At 40.0% G+C, this 23,312-nt stretch overlaps 1 protein-coding gene across 19 annotated transcripts in view; it reads left to right on the top strand.

Annotated features, from left to right (window-relative positions):
- The window catches only part of LOC309646230 (small ribosomal subunit protein uS17m), a 42,626-nt gene extending 21,028 nt beyond the window's left edge, over positions 1–21,598 (top strand). For 4 of the 19 annotated variants that reach the window (XM_082432356.1, XM_082432366.1, XM_082432365.1 and 1 more), the window contains 3 exons: positions 1,132–1,258; positions 1,586–1,678; positions 5,447–8,133. In XM_082432356.1, the coding sequence (XP_082288482.1) occupies positions 1,132–1,258; positions 1,586–1,678; positions 5,447–6,489 (1,263 nt within the window). In that variant the 3' untranslated portion in view covers positions 6,490–8,133. The other 15 variants (XR_014255226.1, XR_014255227.1, XM_082432358.1 and 12 more) reach the window with 15 other exon arrangements.
- Positions 21,599–23,312: the final 1,714 nt, after the last annotated feature.

Below are 23,312 nucleotides of genomic sequence, written 5' to 3' on the forward strand. Positions count from 1 at the left end.
TTTGGTTATAAAGGACATTATTAGGACATTTAGTGAAATCTGAGTAAGTATATAGCTTAGACAACAGCACTGTATCGATGTTAATTTCCTGATTTTGATCATCCTACTGTTGTTACGTAAGAGAATTCCTTGTATTTAGGAAATAAACAAATTTTTTAGGGGTAAAGGGGCATCACCTCTGCAACTTACTCTTTTTTTTAATAGATTTATTTATTTTTATTTATTTATTTTTGGCCGCGTTGGGTCTTCGTTTCTGCTCGCAGGCTTTCTCTAGTTGCAGTGAGTGGGGGCTACTCTTCGTTGCGGTGCGCCAGCTTCTCATTGGGTGGCTTCTCTTGTTGCGGAGCACGGGCTTTAGTAGTTGTGGCACGCAGGCTCAGTAGTTGTGGCTCATGGGCTCTAGAGCGCAGGCTCAGTTAGTTGTGGCGCGCGGGCTTAGTTGCTCCGCAGCATGTGGGATCTTCCCAGACCAGGGCTCAAACCCGTGTCCCCTGCATTGGCAGGCGGATTCTTAACCACTGCGCCACCAGGGAAGTCCCTCTGCAACTTACTCTTAAACAGTCCAGGAAAATTATAGAAAGAAAAAGGGAGAGGATGGGCTTTTTCTTTTACTGATCCCAACATGCATCACGTGCCTTCTACTCTCAACCTATTTGCCCTTGTTGCCTTTTTTTTTTTTCTTTTTAAACACACTGGAATATTCTCTCTCCTCTTTTGTCTAAAGCTTAAAAATCTGTTAAGGATGTACACATGATCCACCAACTTGATACCTACTTTCACTATTTCAACATATTCTGAATTCTTTCAATTCTGAAATCTTAATAGCATGAATTTTCCATGTAGCTTTTTAATCGTTTAGATGATACGAGAGAGTTTCCTCTGCAGCAGGTTGTAAAAAGCCTAAAAGCAAGCATTATTTCATGCATGTTTTTATACCTGTCCTGAAAGGTGATAGAAGATAGAATTGTTGCTTCCAAAATTTTGACCTGGATTACTCAGAGCCCTGAAGACTTTCAGCACAACTGTTTAGGCATCCTAACCTTTGTCTACTGCAGCACCTTTGCCTCTTCCCCTAAGGGCCCCTGTAAAAAAAAGTTTTCTGGCTGAGCAAGGATGTACTTGGTGTTTCAGGAATCACTGACATTCCAGGACGTGGCTGTGGACTTCACCAGAGAGGAGTGGGACCAGCTATACCCTGCTCAGAAGAACCTCTACCGAGACGTGATGCTGGAGAACTATAGGAACCTGGTTGCACTGGGTAAGGATGGCATCCCTGTAAGACTGGAACTCATTCTACATGGGTTTCTTTCCTTTAGTAGTGAAAACCTTCAAAGCTTTTGTGTATATAGTTCAGGCCAGGATGAAAGAATGCTAATCAGGTTTGGAGACAGAGACCTTTGTTTTTTGCTTTCTTCTCAGGTGAAAGGTCCTGATTTTGAGATGGGTAGCTTTAGTTTGCTGCCTCTGAAGCCTCCCCTTTCCAAATCCAGAGGCCCTAAATATTAAACAGGTTGGAAATGAGTTCTGAGAGAGATTTTTGTTCCCAGTATAAAATTCTAAGATACACATTTTTTCCCATGAATAGGGCATCAACTTTATAAGCCAGAGGTGATCACTCAGTTGGAGCAGGAGGAGCAGTGGATGATGGAAACAGACAGCCCACCAGACACTCATCCAGGTGAGAAGCGAGCATTCGGGTATTTGCAACTCAGTGAAGGAAAATAGTCGCTTTTGAAATACTTAACTGAGTGTGTTACAAACATCTGCCTCTGGGATTTAAAGAGGCATGCTTCTTAAAAATTCAGTTCATATTTGACATTTTTCCAAAGTGGAAATGACCCTCTTACTTTTCTTCTGATTAAACAGATAATATATACTTATTATTTAAAAAACTTACACAACACAAATTTATTTTGAAGGTGTTAGTTTGAATGTCCATAAATACCTTGATGTTGCAAATCTCCACGAAGCATTTTCTTTCTCTTCTTTGTTCATACATCCTCTTGGTATTCTTTAAATCTTTTCCTTCTCCATATCAAAAATCCTCTGCCATTTTTACCCATTTTTCATTCATTTTTTTTTCTTTTTATTATCAAACACTTTAAACTTGTCTAAAACCCATAGCCTCAGTTTTAATTCTCTAGCTCACCTTTGTGATGTGACAAAGGTGTCCTACTGGTGTTACTAAAATTGTTTTCTTGGAGATTACCACTGACTTCCTTCCAGTCAAATCCAGTGACTAAAAAACCACAGTTATTGTCTCCTGTGATTGTGTTGCATTTAACTGTGCTGACTTGACTTTCTTGAAAGTCCACTCTGGCTTGTGATACACACCATTCTTGCCTCTTCTGGCCTCTCCCCTGTCTCTCTACCTGCTCCTTTAAATACCCTCCCTCCCTCCTTATTCTTCTAAAGGCATATATTCTTATGGACTTGGTGTTCACTCTGTAGTATCGTGCTTTTAAGTGGCCTTTCTATGTTCATTTTCCCATTTCTAGCCTCAGTATTTCACCCACATTCTCTTCCCAAATTTTAGATTATATTTGTGTTTATGAATGTCATGCTATCATCTTTTTTTTTGGCTTCATTGGGTCTTCGTTGCTGTGCACGGGCTTTCTCTAGTTGCAGTGAGCGGGGGCTGCTCTTCGTTGCGGTGCACGGGCTTCTCATTGCGGTGGCTTCTCTTGTTGTGGAGCACGGGCTCTAGGCGCGTGGGCTTCAGTAGTTGAGGCGCACGGGCTCAGTAGTTGTGGCTCGCAGGCTCTAGAGCACAGGCTTCAGTAGTTGTGGTGCATGGGCTTAGTTGCTCCGCGGCATGTGGGATCTTCCCGGACCAGGGCTCGAACCTGTGTCCCCTGCATTGGCAGGCGGATTCTTAACCACTGCGCCACCAGGGAAGCCCCTCTATAATGCTTGATGAGGGTGTTCATCCTTAGCAGTGACCACCCTCCTCTTAAGGGCAGTTGCAGTCATGTCTACAAACATAGGGGCTTGGGTTAGGTGAGGAGCTGGAGCAGAGACTAGAGCTTGTTTTTCAAAACTGCTTTAAAGTCCAAGATTATCATTGTCTCCATCTGGAGTCTAGACCCTGTCCCCTGGCGTCTTGCCGGGTGGCAACCCTTTGGTTGAAGATCTGATGTGCCTTGAGGGTGTCTACTATGGGGGAGCAGTACTTGTACATTTCATGCACTATCACTCCTCCTGGTATGTTGATCAGGCTGCCCTGTTTCCAGGGATAAATGAAAGTTCTGGAAGATAGGCCTTAGGCAGTGAATGCCCTGAAATCTACTCCTAGGCTGTAGGAGCCTAGAGCACCACACTTACCTGTGGTTCCAGGAGCCAGGTCAGCAGCCTATGGATTTTGATGCTAAGAGAATAGAAAAGACAGTGTTCTGAGCTCCAGCCAATTATTCCAACTGTTTTAGAGCCAAAGTCCCTGAGCAGACAAAAGCATTTTATCTGAAAATAAAGTGGTCCAGTTGATAATTTGGTTGAAATGATAAACTGGTTTAAAATGAATCTTTTAAATCACATTTTTTCCACGTATAATTTAATTCTTGACCAGAGTAAGTTTATTTTCTGACTTGGACTTTTTTTTCTTTTTAAAATTTCTATTGCATGTTCAGCCAACTAACTCTTCATGTTGTGCTGAAGAATAAGCCCGAAGTAACCTAAATGTGAATTGACTTTGGCACATCCATAAAATTGGATATTTTACAGTCCTTTAAAAATTATGTGGAAATGTATTTGATGACATGGAAAGTGTTCATGATGTGCAATAATGTAAGAAAGCAAAATACAAAACAGTATTATGGTATAATTCTATTTTATTTTCCCAGGACAGTTGCTGGCATAATTATTTATTAATGTTGCCTCTTTTGCTGTCAGGTGTCCTTGACCATAAGCATATGTGCCAGCTTCAAGGGGACCACTCGTACAGCTTTGTATATACCTCCCCTGTGGGTAGAAGACCAGGACTAGTGCATGATTCACGTCTGAGAAAGTTAAAGCAGTACAAGGCCTGAGAACAGCTAACTCTGACTAAGGAAATGGCTTTGATGGGTGAGCCAGGAGAAGCTGCTGAGTTAGGATCAGTCTGCGCTACCCAAATTTTGTTGGGACAAGGTATTATGAGTGTTTTTCATGAGTCAGCCAACATGATCTTGGATCTCGTCCAGTAGGGTTCATGCCCTAAGGCTGGTCCCAAGGGATTACCCAAAATAGAAATATATCTATCCTAGATCATGGAAATGACCGGAGAGTGAGGGGTCTAGCTAGAACCTTCCAAGAGTCATAAAAGTTCCCAAAAGTGAGTCTGTTTTAAACATCCACCAAGCTGAGAATGTGAAGCTACCATACAAAAACTGGCCTATCTCTTGATCTCTCTTCCCTCCACACAGCTGCTACCCTCCAACTCTTGTTAGAAGGGAATTAAACAAGAGTTAGTGAGTGAAGGAAGAAGTGTGTAGGGAAATAGTTAAGGGGAGAAAGAAGCAGAGTAGAAGCAGGGAAAAGACTAGAAGGGAAAGAGTAGAGGGGGGGAGAGGCAGGGAGAGAGAAGGAGGAATATTGACTCTGTAACAGCCCAGGGAAGGGGAGAGGGATTAATTTTGAAGTTTTGAATACTATACGTGACTGAACACTTTAATTACTGAATAGAGACTGTGTTTGCAACTTAATGTAACAGTAGGAGTATCTGTTACCTAATAATTAAAGGAAGAGCGTGGGTCCTGCCCAAATCTTCATACAGAAGCAGAGGAAAAATACCCCCACTAAATAAAGTTTAAAGAAGCAGTGGGAGACTGAAATGAAATTTTGTTTTTACCACAATCTATGTGTCATGCTTGTTCAAAACATGGTTACATTTATATTTATGTGAATATAGGAGAAATCTGGCAAGAGAGGCTCCAGACTTAACAATGATTACATTTAGGGGGTGGAATTCTTAATTTATACATTGGATATGTTACTATAAGCAAGTATTAGTTTTATCATTTTAAACAAAAGATTAAAAATCAGAAGAAATACTTTTAAAATAAACAAGTAGTTGGCATTATAATAGAATAATCCACAGGTGAGATTTAGAAGGTCTTGGACTTGGACCTGTCTTCTCTAAGTAGTCTTTTCTCTGTCTCCCACCTCTGAACACAGACCTTACCCTGATATTTCTTATTCTCCTTTCCATTTCCTTTCGACTATGTATGCTCCTGATTGATCTCTTCTTTTTATGATTACCACACATATTTTAAAATTTCCACCTGCTCACTGCTTCTCATCATCCTTCTATAGTCTTTCCCCTGTTACATGGCCATATTTCAAAACTTTTAATGCCACATTTGCCTTGTCTGCATTACTGTCAGTTTCATTTGGTAATTCACTATGCAACAATTTCTTTTACAAAACAGAGAATACTGAAAAGTGTTTAAATGTTCTGAATTTCTTTTAGATGGGGAGAATAGTCCAGAAATAAAAAAATCAAACCAGAATATTTCTGATGAAAATAAAACCTGTGACATGCTAATGGAGAGATTAACAGGAGACAGTTTCTGGTACTCCATCTTAGGTGGACTCTGGGATTTTGATTACCGGTTAGAATCTAACCAAGAAAACCAGCAGAGACATTTAGGACAAGTATCTTTCACCCACAAAAAGATCACACAGGAGAGAAGCCTTGAATGTAATAGATTTGGGGAAAACTATCATCTAAACTCAAACCTTGTTATGCATCAGAGAATTCCTTCAATTAAAATACCCCTTAATTCTGACACACAAGGAAATAGCATCAAGCATAATTCAGACTTGACTTACTATCAGGGAAACTATGTAAGAGAGAATCCTTATGAATATAATGCGTGTGGAAAAATCTTCAATCAACATATTCTTCTTACTACTCATATTCATACTGAGGGGAAACCCAGTGAATGTGGGAAGGCCTTCAGCCAAAACTCATCTCTTACTCAACCTCAGATAGTCCTCACAGGAGAGAAGCCCTATAAGTGTGATGAATGTGGGAAAAGATTCAGCCAGAGGATACATCTTATTCAACATCAGAGAATTCACACAGGAGAAAAACCTTTTATATGTAATGAATGTGGGAAAGCCTTCCGTCAACATTCATCCTTTACTCAACATCTGAGAATTCATACTGGAGAGAAGCCCTATAAATGTAATCAGTGTGGTAAAGCCTTTAGCCGTATCACATCCCTTACGGAACATCATAGACTTCATACTGGAGAGAAACCTTATGAATGTAGTTTTTGTGGGAAAGCCTTCAGCCAAAGGACCCATCTTAATCAGCATGAGAGAACTCATACAGGAGAGAAACCCTATAAATGTAATGAATGTGAAAAAGCCTTCAGCCAGAGTGCACACCTTAATCAACATAGGAAAATCCATACTCGGAAGAAATTATGTGAATATAATAAATGTGAGAAAACCTTAAGCCACAGTCCTTCACTTACTCCTCAGCACATAACTCAGAATTTTTAGCTTTGTCCTGGCGGGGGTGGGGGTGGGGTAAGGGACTCATATGAATATATAACTGTAGGAAAATTTTGGTCAGACCTTTTCATCCCACGCAATATCATATTATTCATAGTGGGGAGAAAGGTTATAAATAAACTTTTAATGCGTAGAAGCCAAATAAATTTAGATCTTAAACTAGTAGCATATTATATTCCCAGAAGAGGTTATAAATAGTGAAAGGAATTTATTTTATAAACAAGATTATATGAGGAGTCATGTTCCAAAACTTTTCTTAATGACCAGAAATCCTGTAGGCAATAACCTATGATTATTCCCCTGTGATTTTTATAGCATAAAGTTTTTAAATTATATAAACATTGATTAATCAAGGCAATGATATGGTATAACCAGTCACATAAACTTGAAATGAACAGAAAAGAGCAATATTTCTTAAACTTCAGTCATTTGTATGCATCCTTTACAGATTTTACCATATTCAGTGTTTACTTAATATTTTCCTTTAAAGGGACTCAGAATTTTTAGCCTTGTCCTAGGAAATATTATTTATGGAAATTGTGAGTTCTATATGCTAATTATATTCTAATTTCCATCAAAATAAATATATAACTTTGAAATTGAAAATATCCATTGATGTACCACCTAAGTCTTCTGACCATTTTTTGAAAAGCCATGTGAGAGGATATGGCAATATTATGTTATTTTTTAGGAATCCTTGCATTATTTTCATCAAACAGGTCCTAGGATCTTTAAGAAGAGTCTTGGAGGAGACTGAGGGTCATATTGATGAACTTTGAAAAGTGATTCAGAGAAGTCTACTTTTCTATCCTGTTATTCTAGTTTTAAATTTCCCTGTAGCAAACATAGATTTTTGAACTAAAATTGTCATTTCTGTTATTATTGCAGATTTGAATAGAGAGAAGGTTTTATTTTATAATGACAGGGGCTTTATAAGAATCCCTACACCTCCCTGCACCACTGTGGAAGATGGAAGTAGGGCACCGTACCAGAGGATGAGTGGTGGTGCCACACTGAGGCTAAGAACCAGGGAAGAGCCTTACTGGCTTATATAAACAACTAAAGAAGTGTTACTAATTGGCTTATTAATTCGTTTTATTTATTGAAATATATTTATGTACCACCTTTTTCCAAAGAGAATTTAAGGTGTTTTAATTTGATTTTTATGATTACTGCCTTGTTTGACAGAAATCACTTTTTGACATTACAAAGCATCGTAAATATAAACTGTCATAAGCCATGAACAGCTGCAACTAGGAGGCTGCTTCTGTTTCTTGGCTTTCTGTTTTTCTCTCGGTCTTCTCAGGTACGGCTGAAGAAGCCATGAGGCTAAGTAAGAATGCAGTCCCCTTGCTTTCTCACCTTCCTTCTAACATATCTCCCAGCTCAAGACTTCCCCTTTTTTTTTTCCCTGTGAAGGACTAGATATCATAGGCCTTAAGTGAAAGCTGGAATGATTTAAATTTTTTAAAAAATTAAAACACTAAAAACCAAGAAAGAAATGAAATGAATTCATTTCATCATGGAAGTTAAACTTTTCAAAGTACATTTATGTCCCATGCATCAGTGGATGAAATAGTTAATAAAACTCCAAGTTACTGTAGTCATGGAGGATTTCTAATAGTATTTTGTGTTCAGATATCTGTGAAATGGAGATCCATTGTCAAGACATATAAGTTCTGGAAGTGTCTCTTCACCAAAAGGATCTACATTGAACATTTATTTACCCTAAGGAGGCAGAGTATAGAGCACTCAGGTTTCAGGAAGAGAGAGTGAGCCAAGGCGAAGTCTCAGATAGCAGAGGTATGTATGAAAAGAAGTAATGGTTAATTACAATTGGTGAAGCCTTTGATCAAAGTTTAATTTTGCAACCGGGGGGCGGGGTGGGGGGGGCGGAAACCTGAATAATCCACAAAGAGTGCTAAGGGCTTCAATACAAGGCATTGTATCTCAGCACAGGGGAAGAAGGAGAACACTATGGGATTTTTCAGGAGAGGATCAGCAGAATTTGGACAATTTCAGAAAAGAGGAGTCGGGACTGAAGAAGACCAGTTGGCCATGGATTTTCAGCAATTCTTCATAAATAGGAATTATAAAATTAGAAGCCTATTATATATCCTTAGGGTCATAAATGATTATGCTTATGTTAACTGTACAGTAAACTATGTCATTCTGGTGTGAATTCATTCTCATGTCCTTTGTTGTCTTCAACATGTTCCAAGTTAAGTGAATCCTAAATATATTTATTACATCAAAATTCAAGGAAGCCATAGGAGTAGTACTCATTCAGAAACCTGTTGTTATGATTTATTTCTGTGTAGGAGGGCAAGATATTACCCTTTTACATATATTAATTCATTTGGTCCATCCAACCAGGTGTTGTTGCCTTTCTTTTATGAAAAGAGATACTTCAGCTTAGACATAATAATAAGTGATTTAATATTCAGGGCTTCTTGGACTGAAATGTCACTAGAACATGGATCATGTTACTCCTAATCCAGTGGATACAAACAGTGCCAGGAACAGTGTTTTATAGCACTCTGAAAACATTTGATAACTATATTAAAATTAATAAAATGAGAGATTGCTGCTCAACACCAAAATTCATATGACTCTTTTTCTGAACCTCAGAGTATAAAAGGATTGCCATGTTGATAGATTCTCTTATGTCGAAACGGCTTATGGGTTGGAGAAAAATACTCATCTGGATTTTGATTAATGTTCAATTTATTAATTTAAGGAACCAACTGACATTCTTTAAGCAGCCAACATTCCTCTAATTATTCATAGATGTGCAAATAATAAATAAAAACTTAAGAATTTCTAAAATTAGATATCCCTACTCTTTTAAACACTGATCAGATTTAAATACATGTAAACATTTCATTAAAATCACAAACCTAGGGCTTCCCTGGTGACACAGTGGTTAAGGATCCGCCTGCCAATGCAGGGGACACGGGTTCGAGCCCTGGTCCGGGAAGATCCCACATGCTGCAGAGCAACTAAGCCTGTGCGCCACAACTACTGAGCCTGCACTCTAGAGCCCGTGAGCCACAACTACTGAACCCGCGTGCTACAACTACTGAGGCCCACGTGCCTAGAGCCCATGCTCCACGACAAGAGAAGCCACTGCAATGAGAAGCCTGTGCACCGCAACAAAGAGTAGCCCCTGCTCGCCACAACTAGAGAAAGCCCACGTGCAGCAATGAAGACCCAACACAGCCAAAAATAAATAAATGAAATAAATAAATTTTTTTTAAAAATCACAAACCTAAAATTTCAAATTTTATTAGGTGCCTTAAACACATTAAGAAACAGGTAAGAGGTACCCAGATTATAAAAATAATTATACCGAAACTAGTTATAAATATGTTAACTCCAGGCTTCCCTGGTGGCTCAGTGGTTAGGAATCCGCCTGCCAGTGCAAGGGACACAGGTTCGAGTCCTGGTCCGGGAAGATCCCACATGCCGCGGAGCAACTAAGCCTGTGCTCCACAACTACTGAGCCTGAGCTCTAGAGCCCGTGAGCCACAACTACTGAAGCCCGCATGTCACAACTACTGAAGCTCACGTGCCTAGAGCCCATGCTCCGCAATGAGATGCCACCGCAATGAGAAGCCCGCGCACCGCAGCGAAGAGTAGCCCCCGCTCGCCGCAACTAGAGAAAGCCCGCGTGCAGCAGTGAAGACCCAACACAGCCAAAAATAATAAATAAGATAAATTTATATTAAAAAAAAGTTAATTCCATGGACTTGATGTTTTTATCCTTATTTGAATATTTTCCCAGGGTTCCAATTTTCGTATGTTCCTAGGTTTACATTTTTCTACCAGGTACTATTTGTATACCTTCCTCAGGTTTTAGTAATCTTATTCAACCCAAAATAAGAATAATACTGTGACAGACAAATTAAGTTGAAATTTATGGGTTAGCAACTGGCTGATCTTTAGTTAGGTCATCCATAAAACCTAGTTGCACAGACCAAATATTCTTTGGTCTCCTTTTATAACAAAATATCACTTGTTATGTCATGGGACATTTTAAGACCTTACTTTTATATAGATTGTAAATTTTTGACACTTGAACTTTCCCAAAACCATCTGGCCCATTGGCCTGTCATTATGATATGGTGATCTCGCTGGCTAGCATTATATTTAAAGCTTTTATGTGCATCATTAGGATAATTAATGAGGCTATCCAGCTCCTTCCGGAAGAATGCAAGTTTTGTTGTCAGTTTTCCTCTATAGAACATTTGGCTACTTCATCATTTTGCAACATATTGCAACCAACTTTCTGCTTGTTTATTGTATGTGACCGTTAGAGGTGATTAACTGTTGAACCATCTTTCTACTTGGTCTGAGTGACTGTCCGGTTCTTCCTATTTCTTGATATGGTTCAACATTTTCCAGGATTATCTGGCTTGCCCAACACCCCTTTGTTTCTTCTTAACTGATTAAACAGGAACAAATACATATATACACATACATGCATGTATATATACATATATATGTACATATGCACATACTTAGCAAGAAATATATATATTACTTTTTAAGATCAGTATTGAATTATACATATCATGTTACAATCATCCTTTTATGACTGTTTTAACACACTTGACTTGAGCATCATTATGAACACTTGGCCTCTCATATAACAAGCAGTTCCAATTAACCATTTTTTTAAATGCTCAAATTGTGAGAACTTAGCGAGTGGAAGCTGCATTAAGCTAGCTTCTTTTAACTCTTAGCACTTTTTCTGTTATCTGTAAACACTTTCTCGTTTTTGGAAGTAAGATGGTCCAAACCCATTCCAAAATTTTCACTGTTCCAAGACGTGAGAGTACTGTCTTTTTTTTTGGCTGCATTCAGCATGTGGGATACCAGTTCCCCAACCAAGGATTGAACCTGCACCCCATGCAGTGGAAGCGTGGAGTCTTAACCACTAGACTGCTGGGAAACTCCCAAGATGTGAGAATAGATTCCTGCCCAAAGAGTTCTATATTCTTTTAGTACAGAGTAGTAGAAGAGACCAAAATCTGGGCCCTAGGGATGTCTGTGACCATTGAGAGTGAGCAAAAGTCCTGCTGCTACTACAGCCACTGCTATCAGGACACTTTTTAGACTTTATAGAAAACCTTCAAAACTCCACCAAAAGCTATTAGAACTAATAAATGAATTCAGTAAAGTTGCAGGATACAAGATTAATATACAGAAATCTGTTGCATTTCTATACACTAATAATGATCTATCAGAAAGAGAAATCAAGAAAATAATCCCATTTACAATCACATCAAAAAGAATAAAATACATAGGGAATAAATTTAACCAAGGAAGTGAAATACCTATATGCTGAAAACTATAAGATACTCATAAGATACTCATGAAGGAAATTGAAGATGTTACAGATACATGGAAAGACACCCCGTGTTCATGGATTGAAAGAATTCATATTGTTAAAACGTCCATACTACCTGCAGAAAACTATAAGAAGACACTGATGAAAGAAATTAAAGTTGATACAAATAGATGGAGAAATATACTATGTTCTTGGATTGGAAGAATCAACATTGTGAAAATGACTATACTACCGAAAGCAATCTACAGATTCAATGCAATCCCTATCAAACTACCACTGGCATTTTTCACAGAACTAGAACAAAAAATTTCACAATTTGTATGGAAACACAAAAGACCCCGAATAGCCAAAGCAATCTTGAGAAAGAAAAACGGAGCTGGAGTAATCAGGCTCCCTGACTTCAGACAATGGTACAAAGCTACAGTAATCAAGACAGTATGGTACTGGCACAAAAACAGAAATATAGATCAATGGAACAGGATAGAAAGCCCAGAGATAAACCCACGCACATATGGTCATCTTATTTTTGATAAAGGAGGCAAGAATATACAGTGGAGAAAAGACAGCCTCTTCAATAAGTGGTGCTGGGAAAACTGGACAGCTACATTTAAAAGAATGAAATTAGCACACTGCCTAACACCAGACACAAAAATAAACTCAAAATGGATTAAAGACCTAAATGTAAGGCCAGACACAATCAAACTCTTAGAGGAAAACATAGGCAGAACACTCTATGACGTAAATCACAGCAAGATCCTTTTTGACCCACCTCTTAGAGAAATGGAAATAAAAACAAAAATAAACAAATGGGACCTAATGAAACTTAAAAGCTTTTGCACAGCAAAGGAAAGCATAAGACGAAAAGACAACCCTCAGAATGGGAGAAAATATTTGCAAACGAAGCAACTGACAAAGGATTGATCTCCAAAATTTACAAGCAGCTCATGCAGCTCAATATCAAAAAAACAACCCAATCCAAAAATGGGCAGAAGACCTAAATAGACATTTCTCCAAAGAAGATATACAGATTGCCAACAAACACATGAAAGGATGCTCAACATCATTAATCATTAGAGAAATGCAAATCAAAACTACAATGAGATATCATCTCACACCAGTCAGAATGGCCATCATCAAAAAATCTACAAACAATAAATGCTGGAGAGGGTGTGGAGAAAAGGGAACTCTCTTGCACTGTTGGTGGGAATGTAAATTGATACAGCTACTATGGAGAACAGTATGGAGGTTCCTTAAAAAACTAAAAGTAGAACTACCATACGATCCAGCAATCCCACTACTGGGCATATACCCTGAGAAAACCATATGTACCACAATGTTCATTGCAGCTCTATTTACAATAACCAGGACATGGAAGCAACTTAAGTGTCCATCGACAGATGAATGGATAAAGAAGATGTGGCACATATATACAATGGAATATTACTCAGCCATAAAAGGAAACAAAATTGAGTTATTTGTAGTGAGGTGGATGGACCTAGAGTCTGTCATACAGAGTGAAGTAAGTCAGAAAGAGAAAAACAAATACCGTAAGCTAACACATATATATGGAATCTAAAAAAAAAAAAAAAATCATGAAGAACCTAGGGGCAGGACAGGAATAAAGACGCAGACCTACTAGAGAATGGACTTGAGGACACCGGCAGGGGGAAGGGTAAGCTGGGAGAAAGTGAGAGAGTGGCATGTACATATATACACTACCAAATGTAAAACCGATAGCTAGTGGGAAGCAGCGCATAGCACAGGGAGATCAGCTCGGTGCTTTGTGTCCACCTAGAGGGGTGGGATAGGGAGGGTGGCGGGGAGGGAGTCGCAAGAGGGAAGAGATATGGGCATATATGTATATGTATAGCTGATTCACTTTGTTATAAAGCAGAAACTAATACACCATTGTAAAGCAATTATACTCCAATAAAGATGTTAATAAATAAATAAATAAATAAATAAAATGTCCATACTACCCAAAGCAATCTACAGATTTAATGCAATTCTTGTCAAAATACCCATGACATTTTTCACAGAACTAGAACAAATAATTCTAAAATTTGTAGGGAACCCAAAAGACCCTGAATAACCAAAGCAATCTTGCGAAAAAAGAACAAACCCAGAGATACCAGTCTCCCTCACTCTAGGCTACAAAGCTACAGTATGAAACAGTATGGTCCTGGCACAAAAACAGACATACTGACAAATGGAACAGAATAGAGAGCCCAGAAATAAAGCCACACGGTTATGGTCAATTAATCTATGACAAATGTGGCAAGAATATACAATGGAGAAAAGATGGTCTATTCAAGAAGTGGTGCTGGGAAAACTGGACAGCCACATGTAAAAGAATAAAAGTAGATCATTTTCTCACACCATAAAAAGAAACTGGAAATTATTAAAGACCTAAATATAAGACCTGAAACCATAAAACACCTAGAAGGAAACATAGGCAGAACACTCTTTGACATAGGTCTTAGAGATATTTTTTTGGATCCGTCTCTTCAGGCAAGCGAAATGAAAGCAAAAATAAACTAATGGGACAGAATCAAACTTAAAAGCTTTTGCACAGCATAGGAAACCATCAACAAAATGAAAAGGCAAGTGTCCATGGACAGATGAATGGGTAAAGAAGATGTGGTATATATATATATATACAATAGAATACTACTCAGCCATAAAAAGAATGAAATATTGCCATTGCAGCAACATGGATGGACCCAGAGATTAACATACTAAGTGAAGTAAGTCAGACAGAGAAAGACATACCATATGATATCACTTATATGTGGAACCTAAAAAAAGATACAAATGAACTTATTTACAAAACAGAAACAGACTCACAGACATAGAAAACAAACCTACAGTTGCTAAAGGGGAAAGAGGGAGGGGAGGGATAAATTAGCACTTTGGGATTAACATATACACACTACTATATATAAAATAGGTAATCAACAAGGACCTACTGTATAGCACAGGAAACTCTACTCAATATCTTGTAATAACCTATAATTTAAAAGAATGTGAAAAAGAATCTGAATCACTTTGCTGTACACCAGAAACTAACACAACGTTGTAAATCAACTATACTTCAATTTAAAAAATTCGACAACACAGTAAAAGGATCAAAAAACATGATCAAGTGAAATTTATCCCTGGGATGCAAGAATGGCTCAACATACACAAATCAATAAATGTAATATACAACATTAACAGAATGAAAGATAAAAATCATATGATCCTCTCAATGGATGCAGAAAAAAACATTTGACAATCCTGTCATGATTTTTTAAAAAAATCAACAAATTGGGTATAAAAGGATATCCTAAAGATATCTGCATTCCTATGTTTATTGTAGCATTATTCACAAAAGCCAAGATATGGAAATAACCTTAATAGTGTCTGATGAATGAACAAGGAAATGTCATATATATATATATACAAAATACTATATATATTTTTACATTATATGTATGTGTATATATTATATAAATACAAAATTCCATCTCTATATATGTATATACAAAATACCATAGACTGAGTGACTTATAAAAACAGAAATTAATTGCTTACAGTTCTGGAGGCTGGGATATCCAAGATCGAGGTGCCCAAAGATCTGTGTTTAGTAAGGGCCCACTTCCTGGTTCATAGACAGTGCCTTTTTGCTGTGCCCTCACATGGCAGAAGGGAGCAAGGGAGTTTTCTTGGAGTCCTTTTGTAAAAGAGATTGAATCCCATTAATAAGGGCAAAGCCTAATCACTTCCTCAAAGCCCCATCTCCTAATACCTTCACAGTGGAGGTTAGGATTCAAGATAAGAAATTTGGAAGGACACAAACATTCACACCATAGCAGTGACCGTGAGGAGAAATGGATGAGAAGGATGGGTTGGGGGGCAGGGGGCGGAGGGGGAGAGAGAGGGAGATTGAATATATGAGAATGAATAATGTGTATATGGGTTATGGGTTAGGGGACTGGATGGCTGACCAAGAAGCTTATCAAATGTGGGGAGGTTTTACTCCTTTCCAAAAGCATCTGATTCATGTCTTACACCATGAATGATTGCATGTTGTTTTCCATTTTCCAAGTGCCAACTTCTTTATAGGTTAAATTTTTGTGGGTGCAAGCAGCAGACATTGACTCTGGTTGTATAGTCTCTTCAGGACACCTACCTCAGGATGCAGTAGCTCCAGTCACCTCCCATCCTCCGATCAGAGCACTCAAGATTCATATTCCTGGAAGGTAATTTGACTGGTCCAGCTTGGGCCTCGTGCTAAACGAAGATGGAGGACTTTGATTGGCAGACCCATTGAGGCTACAGACACAGGAATTCAGAAAGGCAAATCAAGGTGTTTTTACCACAGCAGACAGACAGGACACTAAGGGGTGATAGGACTCAATCGGATCCCCCAAAATGGTATAAAGATTCCCTTAAACTGAGGACATTGAAGATACAGAAGATGCAGAAAAAAAAGCCTTTTCAGAGTGTCCCTTATCTGACTAAAGGCAGAGCTTTCCTTTTTTTTTTTTTTTAAAGACAATAGCTATTTTTTAAAACATTTATTTATTTTGGCTGCACTGGGTCTTAGTTGAGGCATGTGGGCTCCTCAGTTGAAGAAAGTGGGATCTAGTTCCACTGACCAGGGATCGAACCTGGGCCCTCTGCACTGGGAGCAAGGAGTCTTACCCACCGGACCACCAGAGAAGTCCCTAAAGGCAGAGCTTTCTAAGAGTGAAGCTGCCGTAAATCCCCTCTCAGAGGAGATTCCAGCTAGGACGGAGACCAACAAACCACTGGCACCAGGATGAGAAATTGCACAAACAAACATTATCACAAACTGTTATACTTTCCATTGTTCTCATAAAAGCCCATTTGCCTTTCCTAAAAGTCCACTTGTTTTCCCAGAGGCCCTTTCTCCCTCCTTCCCTTCCCCTATTAAGTTGGTATATAATCTCCTATTTCTAGTTGTCCAGGAGTCTCTTCATCTGCTCCTGCATGCATGTGTAAATAATCCTTGTCTTTTCCCCTGGTAATCTATTATCAGTTCATTCACAGCTCCACCATCAACACTCAAACCTAAGTTAGTAGAGGGAAAGTTTTCCTCCCAATGAGGGTTGGAAAAAATCAGCAGAAGTTTTTTCTACCTTCGATGGTGTGAAATGATTTGATTTGCATTTAAAAAAATCATTCTGGGGGGACTTCCCTGGTGGTCCAGTGGTAAAGAATCCACCTTACAATGCAGGGGACGCAAGTTCAATCCCTGGTCAGGGAACTAAGATCCCACATGCCACGGGGCAACTAAGCCCGCACACCACAACTACTGAGCTCGCACACCTCAGCTAGAGCCCACGTGCCTGAAACTACAGAGCCTGTGTGTACTGGAGCCTGCACGCCACAACTAGAGAGGAGAAAACCCGCACGCCACAACTAGAGAGAAGCCCGCGCTGCAATGAAAGATCCCGCATACCTCAGTGAAGATCCAGCGTGCCGCAACTAAGCCCTGACACAGCCAAAAATAAATTAAATAAATAAATAATAAATCTTAAAAAAAAAATCACTCTGGGTATGTCATTGGTTTTATTAACAAGAGAAGTTGTAAGCTTGCTTGTAAAAGAAAGGAATTTAAGTTCATAGCTAGAGGGAAATATGATATCCCAGAAAAGTTTTTGTTCATATGAAATAATGCATATAAAGTTATTACCACTTTCATTGAAAATTAGCTCCCATTTCTGAAATTTCAAACATCTCACACTCTCCCCCCCACCATCTCTCCTTTTAAATTCACTTGCTAAGTGTGCCCTTGGCCTTAATTCTTTATCTGGATTCACACTTCAATCTAATGACACCACCACTTTTTTTTTTTTTTAACCCTCCATTAACTCCCTCCTAGTGTAGCAATTCCCTAACAAGAGCCTAATACGTTCCCAGCCTTCCTTCTAACTGAGAAGGCGTCAGCAGCAGCCCACATATATATGTACCCACACCGGACTTCTCTCCATCTCACAGATATTGAAAATTAACACCTAAAGTCATACTAGACATAAAAATCTCCTGAAGTTTATCTTAAATACAACTCCTGGGGGTGGAAACAAACATTTCAGTCTCAGCATTTGGCAACGTCCAATGATCCAGTGTTTGATGAATGAATTAAGTTCCTTTGATTTGGAAGGCCTTGTCCAATGCCTGGGAGCTCAACAGAAAAAGAGGGAAACTAAGTGGCACGGATAAAGGAAAGGCCGAATCCCAACGCTCCAGCCGCCGTGCAGGTGAGGAAAGCAAAGATCAGAATCTCCAGTTAAGCCACAGCCCGCGGCTCCTTTTAAGGGGGAGTGGGCGGAGCCCTGGCTTTAACCCCGCCCAGGACTGAGGGGACTCGCGGCCAATGAGAGGGCGGTCCGGGGTGGAGCGACCTGCGTGCGACGTGACGCCATCACGCTCCGGTCGGCGCTCCGCAGGGCGTGCGCCGGAACAGTGGACTCTGTAGGTAACCGCCTGCCGCGCTCCGCCGCAGAAGTGGGGTGGATTCCGGAGACCGAAGCGCAGCGTCGTGGGAGCCCTCCAGGCGAGTCGAGTCGAGTCACCCGGCCTCGGGGTTTTAGGGGCGAAGGGATCAATCACCCCCAACCTTCCTCAGGCTGGGTGGCATGGACTCACTATTAATTGATCTCGAAAGCAATGACAAGTCAAGGTCTCCGGTGGAGAGGACACCACGGCCGCGCCGCGTCGGCCTTGCGTGCCCCAAGTAGCCAGGCTGTGAGCGTCTGGGGAGAGGCAGCCCAGCGGGATGGAAAGCAATAGGGACGCCAGTAAAGGACAGCGTTTATTCGCGCTGTTGGGCACCTTATAGGTTAAATCTTCAAAGCACTCCTGTGAGTAAGCCCTGTTGTTATTCCCATTTTGCAGAGGGGGAAACTGAGGCTTAGAGAGGTTAAAATTACAGTTTTGTAAACAGAATAAAGATGGGAGGTTGAGTAATTAAGGAAATAATGAAACGTGTAAGCAACTCTAAAGCGGTGAGTCCAGAGGGCCAACAAAAGCTGTTGCTGAACTGGGGCAGTTCTAGTGACAAAATTCATTTGGTGAGTCACAACCATCAGAATATTGAACTTTGGAATTTGTTTTCAGGTGACCAAAGCCACATAATGTCAGTAGTTCGTTCATCTGTCCATGCCAAATGGGTCGTGGGGAAGGTGATTGGAACAGCAATGCAAAAAACTGCTAAAGTGAGAGTGACCAGACTTGTTCTGGATCCCTATTTATTAAAGGTAAGGAACATCTCTATTTTCAGATGGCATTGATAAATCACCAACATGTTCTGGGTTCTGAGCAGAAAAACACTCCCCTGTCAGTAGACATGCATTGAGCATCTGCTGCACACCAGACATTGTGCTGGTCTGTGGGTGTAACAAAGTGAATTAATCATGGTTTACACTCACATTTTAGAGACACATAGAGTTAATTTCAATTCAGTCTGACAACTGCTATAGTCATTCTACGTGCAAAATACTGTGGGAGCAGAAGACTCCTCGTTCTTCCTTCCCAGGTTGCTGAGGAGAGCATTCTTGATTATATAAGACATTTGAGCTGAAGCTCCAAAAGGATTTTATCCAGAGGACCAGTTGGGGGGCAGGAGGAGTTGGGGGAGTCATTCCAGCCATGATGAATAGTTTGTGGAAGTTCTTTTAGCCATGTATTTACCTAAAACAAATAGACTGCTAGTTATTTTGGCAGCAAAAATGTGTTTATTCGGGATCAGCAGAGAATTGCAATTCAGGGTCTGTAACATGGTGAGCCACGTGCAAGTCTCCCACAAAAGTGGTGAGGTGACCGGGAAGGAGAGTGCTTTTACAGATGGGAAAGGAAGTTGGGAGGGGATGGTAAACAAAGAGCCCATGGCTCTTCACTGGCTGCGTTGTTGCTGGGAAAGAAGAGAATGTCTTTCTTCCTGTTGAGGTCTGCTATCATCACAGGGTGTGAGAGCTTCCCCTTCTGGTCTCCTGACTGTTTAATTGAGGTTTCTGTTTATTAATTCCTTACGCATGAAAGGGCATGACATTCTAACTGGAGCAGCAAGTGGTTCGGCAATGTTGAGCCCAGAGCTTGGCACTAAGTAGAGGCTGTTGTTGAATGAACACGAGAAGGATTGGAGCTGGAGTGTCAAGGGTCTTATATGTTGTGTTTTGGATTTCATCCTATAAGCAAAGGAGACAGAGATAGGGATGAGGACTGGGGGTAAGGAAATGGGTAAGGAGGTTATTGCAGATGTCTAGGATGGGAATGATAAATAACTGAACAGTCCTGGGAGCAGTGAGGATGGAGTGGAAAAAGAGTTCAAGAAAGAAGGGACAGCGTCCTTGATTTGGTCGATGCACAAGGGGGGGAGGGGGAAGTGCCAAGGATGTTTCTGCATTCAAGGTTGGGCACACTGGTGGGCACAAATGCTGTTTGTTATCTAGGATCAAAAACACAGGAGCCTTTTCAGGGTCTTGTGAGGCTGGGGAGATCCCAGCCGGGAGAAGGACGTTGGATCTCAGTGTCCTCCTAGCCCTTCGACTCTCCCTCGAAGCCTCTCAATGAAATGGCGTGATCCCAAAGCAAAAACAAAAGCAAAACCACAGGAGCAAGCTGAAGAGTGATGGCATGATCATTGGCCTTAGAATCAGAGGGCCTTAGTTTGAGTACTGGCTGTTGGTTACTAGCCGTGCACATTACTTAACCTCCTTGAGCTTGTTTTTCTCATCTGTTAAATGGGACTACCTGCTGTGGCAGGGTTGTCTTGAGGAATAGGTGGTTCTAGTTCTCATCTGTGGCTTGTTTGCAATACTTTGAGTGAGGCATGAAGCTAAGTGCTTTATAAACATTATAATGTTTCATTCTCTTGATAACTTTAGAGGTGCAGGTATTGGAGCCTCATTTTATGGTGGGGAAAAAAAAAACTGAGCTTGGAGTAGTTAAGTGACTTGTCCCAAATCACACAGCTAGTGATGAGATAGTGTGTTTTTAGGCTGGAGAGAAGGCTCTACTGGGAAGGAAGAGTTTAAATATTGTAGAAGAGGATGATAATTGATAGAGCAAGGGTAGTGCAGGAAATAAGCAGGAGAGCTTGGGACAGGATCAGTTCTGGAAAAGTCATTGCCGTTTTCCAGAATTTAAGCAGCTAATTTTTGTATTGGAAGTCTCCATAAGTATGTTATCTATTTTTTTTCCCAAGTTCCAGCTTGTTTTCTGCGCATTCCTTTTTCAGATTTTGTACTGCATTGCCAGGTCATGGATGGGAACTACTGATTTGTTTCCTCCTTCTCTCAACAGTATTTTAATAAGCGAAAAACCTACTTTGCCCACGATGCTCTCCAGCAGTGCACCGTTGGAGATATTGTGCTTCTCAAAGCTCTACCTGTCGCGAAAACAAAGCACGTGAAGCATGAACTGGCTGAGATAATTTTCAAAGTTGGACAAGTCATAGATCCAGTGACCGGAAAGCGCTGTGCAGGAACCACCTACCTGGAGAGTCCAGTCAGTCTGGAAACCACCCACCTAAGCAAAAACCTGGAAGAACTCGATCTCTCTTCAACACAGTGAAGGAGGATTGGAAAACGGAGCCAAAAGGGAAGGATTTCTAAGTTTGCTTTATGGAAAAATTTTTATAAGTTTCCTCACAAACCGTCCAGTTTCTTTTCTGGTATTTATGAACTAGCTAAAAGTAAATGAAGTAAAGGCCTTGTTATAATTTTTCATAAAGGTTTACAGTCATGTTTCAAATTTCCTTCTCAGCGAACATACTTTCCTGTTACACTAAGTGTGCCTAGCAGTGAGCTGCATTATTTTGTAAGCTCACTGTTTTAGAAGGTGGTTTTTTGTTTTTGTTTTCATTCAGAGGAATCTGGAATTTATCTTAGAACTTTTATTTTGGGAGAAGAAAACCTTTTGATATCGTAAACAGATAAGACCACATTAAGTGAATATTTATTTTTGATACTATATATTCGAAATTAAATTTTTCTCTGATTTAACCAATTCCAAATGGAAACAGTTAACATGCTGGGGTCAGACTTTATCAGATTAAAGTCTGTATTAATAAGAATGTTGACACGTAGAAAATAAAACTAAAATTCTGTCACTTTTCTCCTGTATCCTAGGCTAAATAGGAATGAGTTCTTAAAATCTGATACATTGATGAAGTTGTAGAATTTCTCACACACGTGCATTTGAGTTGGAGAGTTTCAGAGTTTTATTGCTGTTCATTGATAAACTGTGATAACTTAGATTTTGACCTGATGAAACACTGAGCTATATATTTCAGTTTTCTGGCTCCCAGAAGGGACTTGGAGTATATTTCAACCTCAACAAATATGTCAGTATTTGAGTAATAACCACAGGCACTGCCCCCTCCTCAGGGCTTATAATTTCCTGGGCAGGTATGCACAAGTATCTTCATGACAAACACAGAAACACATGGGTGGGGGAGAAACTGGGGTAACTTTCCAGAAAAAAATGAGAGAATGCTAGAACTGAATCTTAAAGGAAGAGTCTCCAGGTTAGTGCGTGAGGGATTTGGAAAGGGCATTCCAGGCAGAGGAAGGGGGTGTAAAGTCCTCGAAGGATGAGAGAAAGGACTAACCAAGGGGTTTTGGAAGCGGTGAGCACTGCTGGGACATTGAACGAGAGTGGAACTCAAGTAGAGAAATAGGCAGGAATTGTAAGTGGTGGTGGGTTGTTTCATGTTTTAAAGAGTGATATAATTAGATTCACATTTCTGTAAAGTAAGAGCATCTGTGTCAGGAATAGACTGGAATGGGAAGGATTGGAGGTAGGGAGACAGTGACCTGTTCAAAGATTGGTCCTAAGACATAAACTGAGTTGGGCAGGGAAGATGAAAAGAAGTTAGATAGATGATGTTCCGAAGTAGAACTCTCAGGGAGGATGAGCCAAAGGGATGCATCTTAGACTGTCTGCCAAGGGGGTGGCTATGCGGTACCGGTTATCCTGGAAGGGACAGGACACCTGTCCAAGCCATCTCTAAAAGCTCAAATATTTTAAAGGCTTACCTATACTCTAATGTATCATTTTTATCTTAACATAGATACTTTCCCTGAAAATCTTGGTGTAAAAATTATCCTCCAGGAAGATGCCCCATGTTTATCCTATGACATTGTAACCTAAGCCACACCCCTGTGAAATAAGAGTTATCTCCTTCCCCCCAGTAAAAAGCACTGGGTTAATGGAACTTTAGAGCAAAATGATAGTGGAGAAAAAAGTGCAGAATGAGTGGCCTAATACTAAACACAAAAGCCAGGTCAGCAAAGAAATGCCTTCCAAGTTAACATTTCAGGAAAATAGACTTGGAAGCATCTGTTTCCTGAAATAGAGCTGAGAAATTGGGGAATATGTAAGAAAGTCGCACCGACACCACTGGCTTGAAGAGGCCCTGCCTCCCACAGTGCAGGATGGGGAC

The sequence above is a fragment of the Balaenoptera physalus genome, assembly GCF_965194825.1.
Source record: "Balaenoptera physalus genome assembly, chromosome: 16".
Classification (NCBI taxonomy): domain Eukaryota; kingdom Metazoa; phylum Chordata; class Mammalia; order Artiodactyla; family Balaenopteridae; genus Balaenoptera; species Balaenoptera physalus.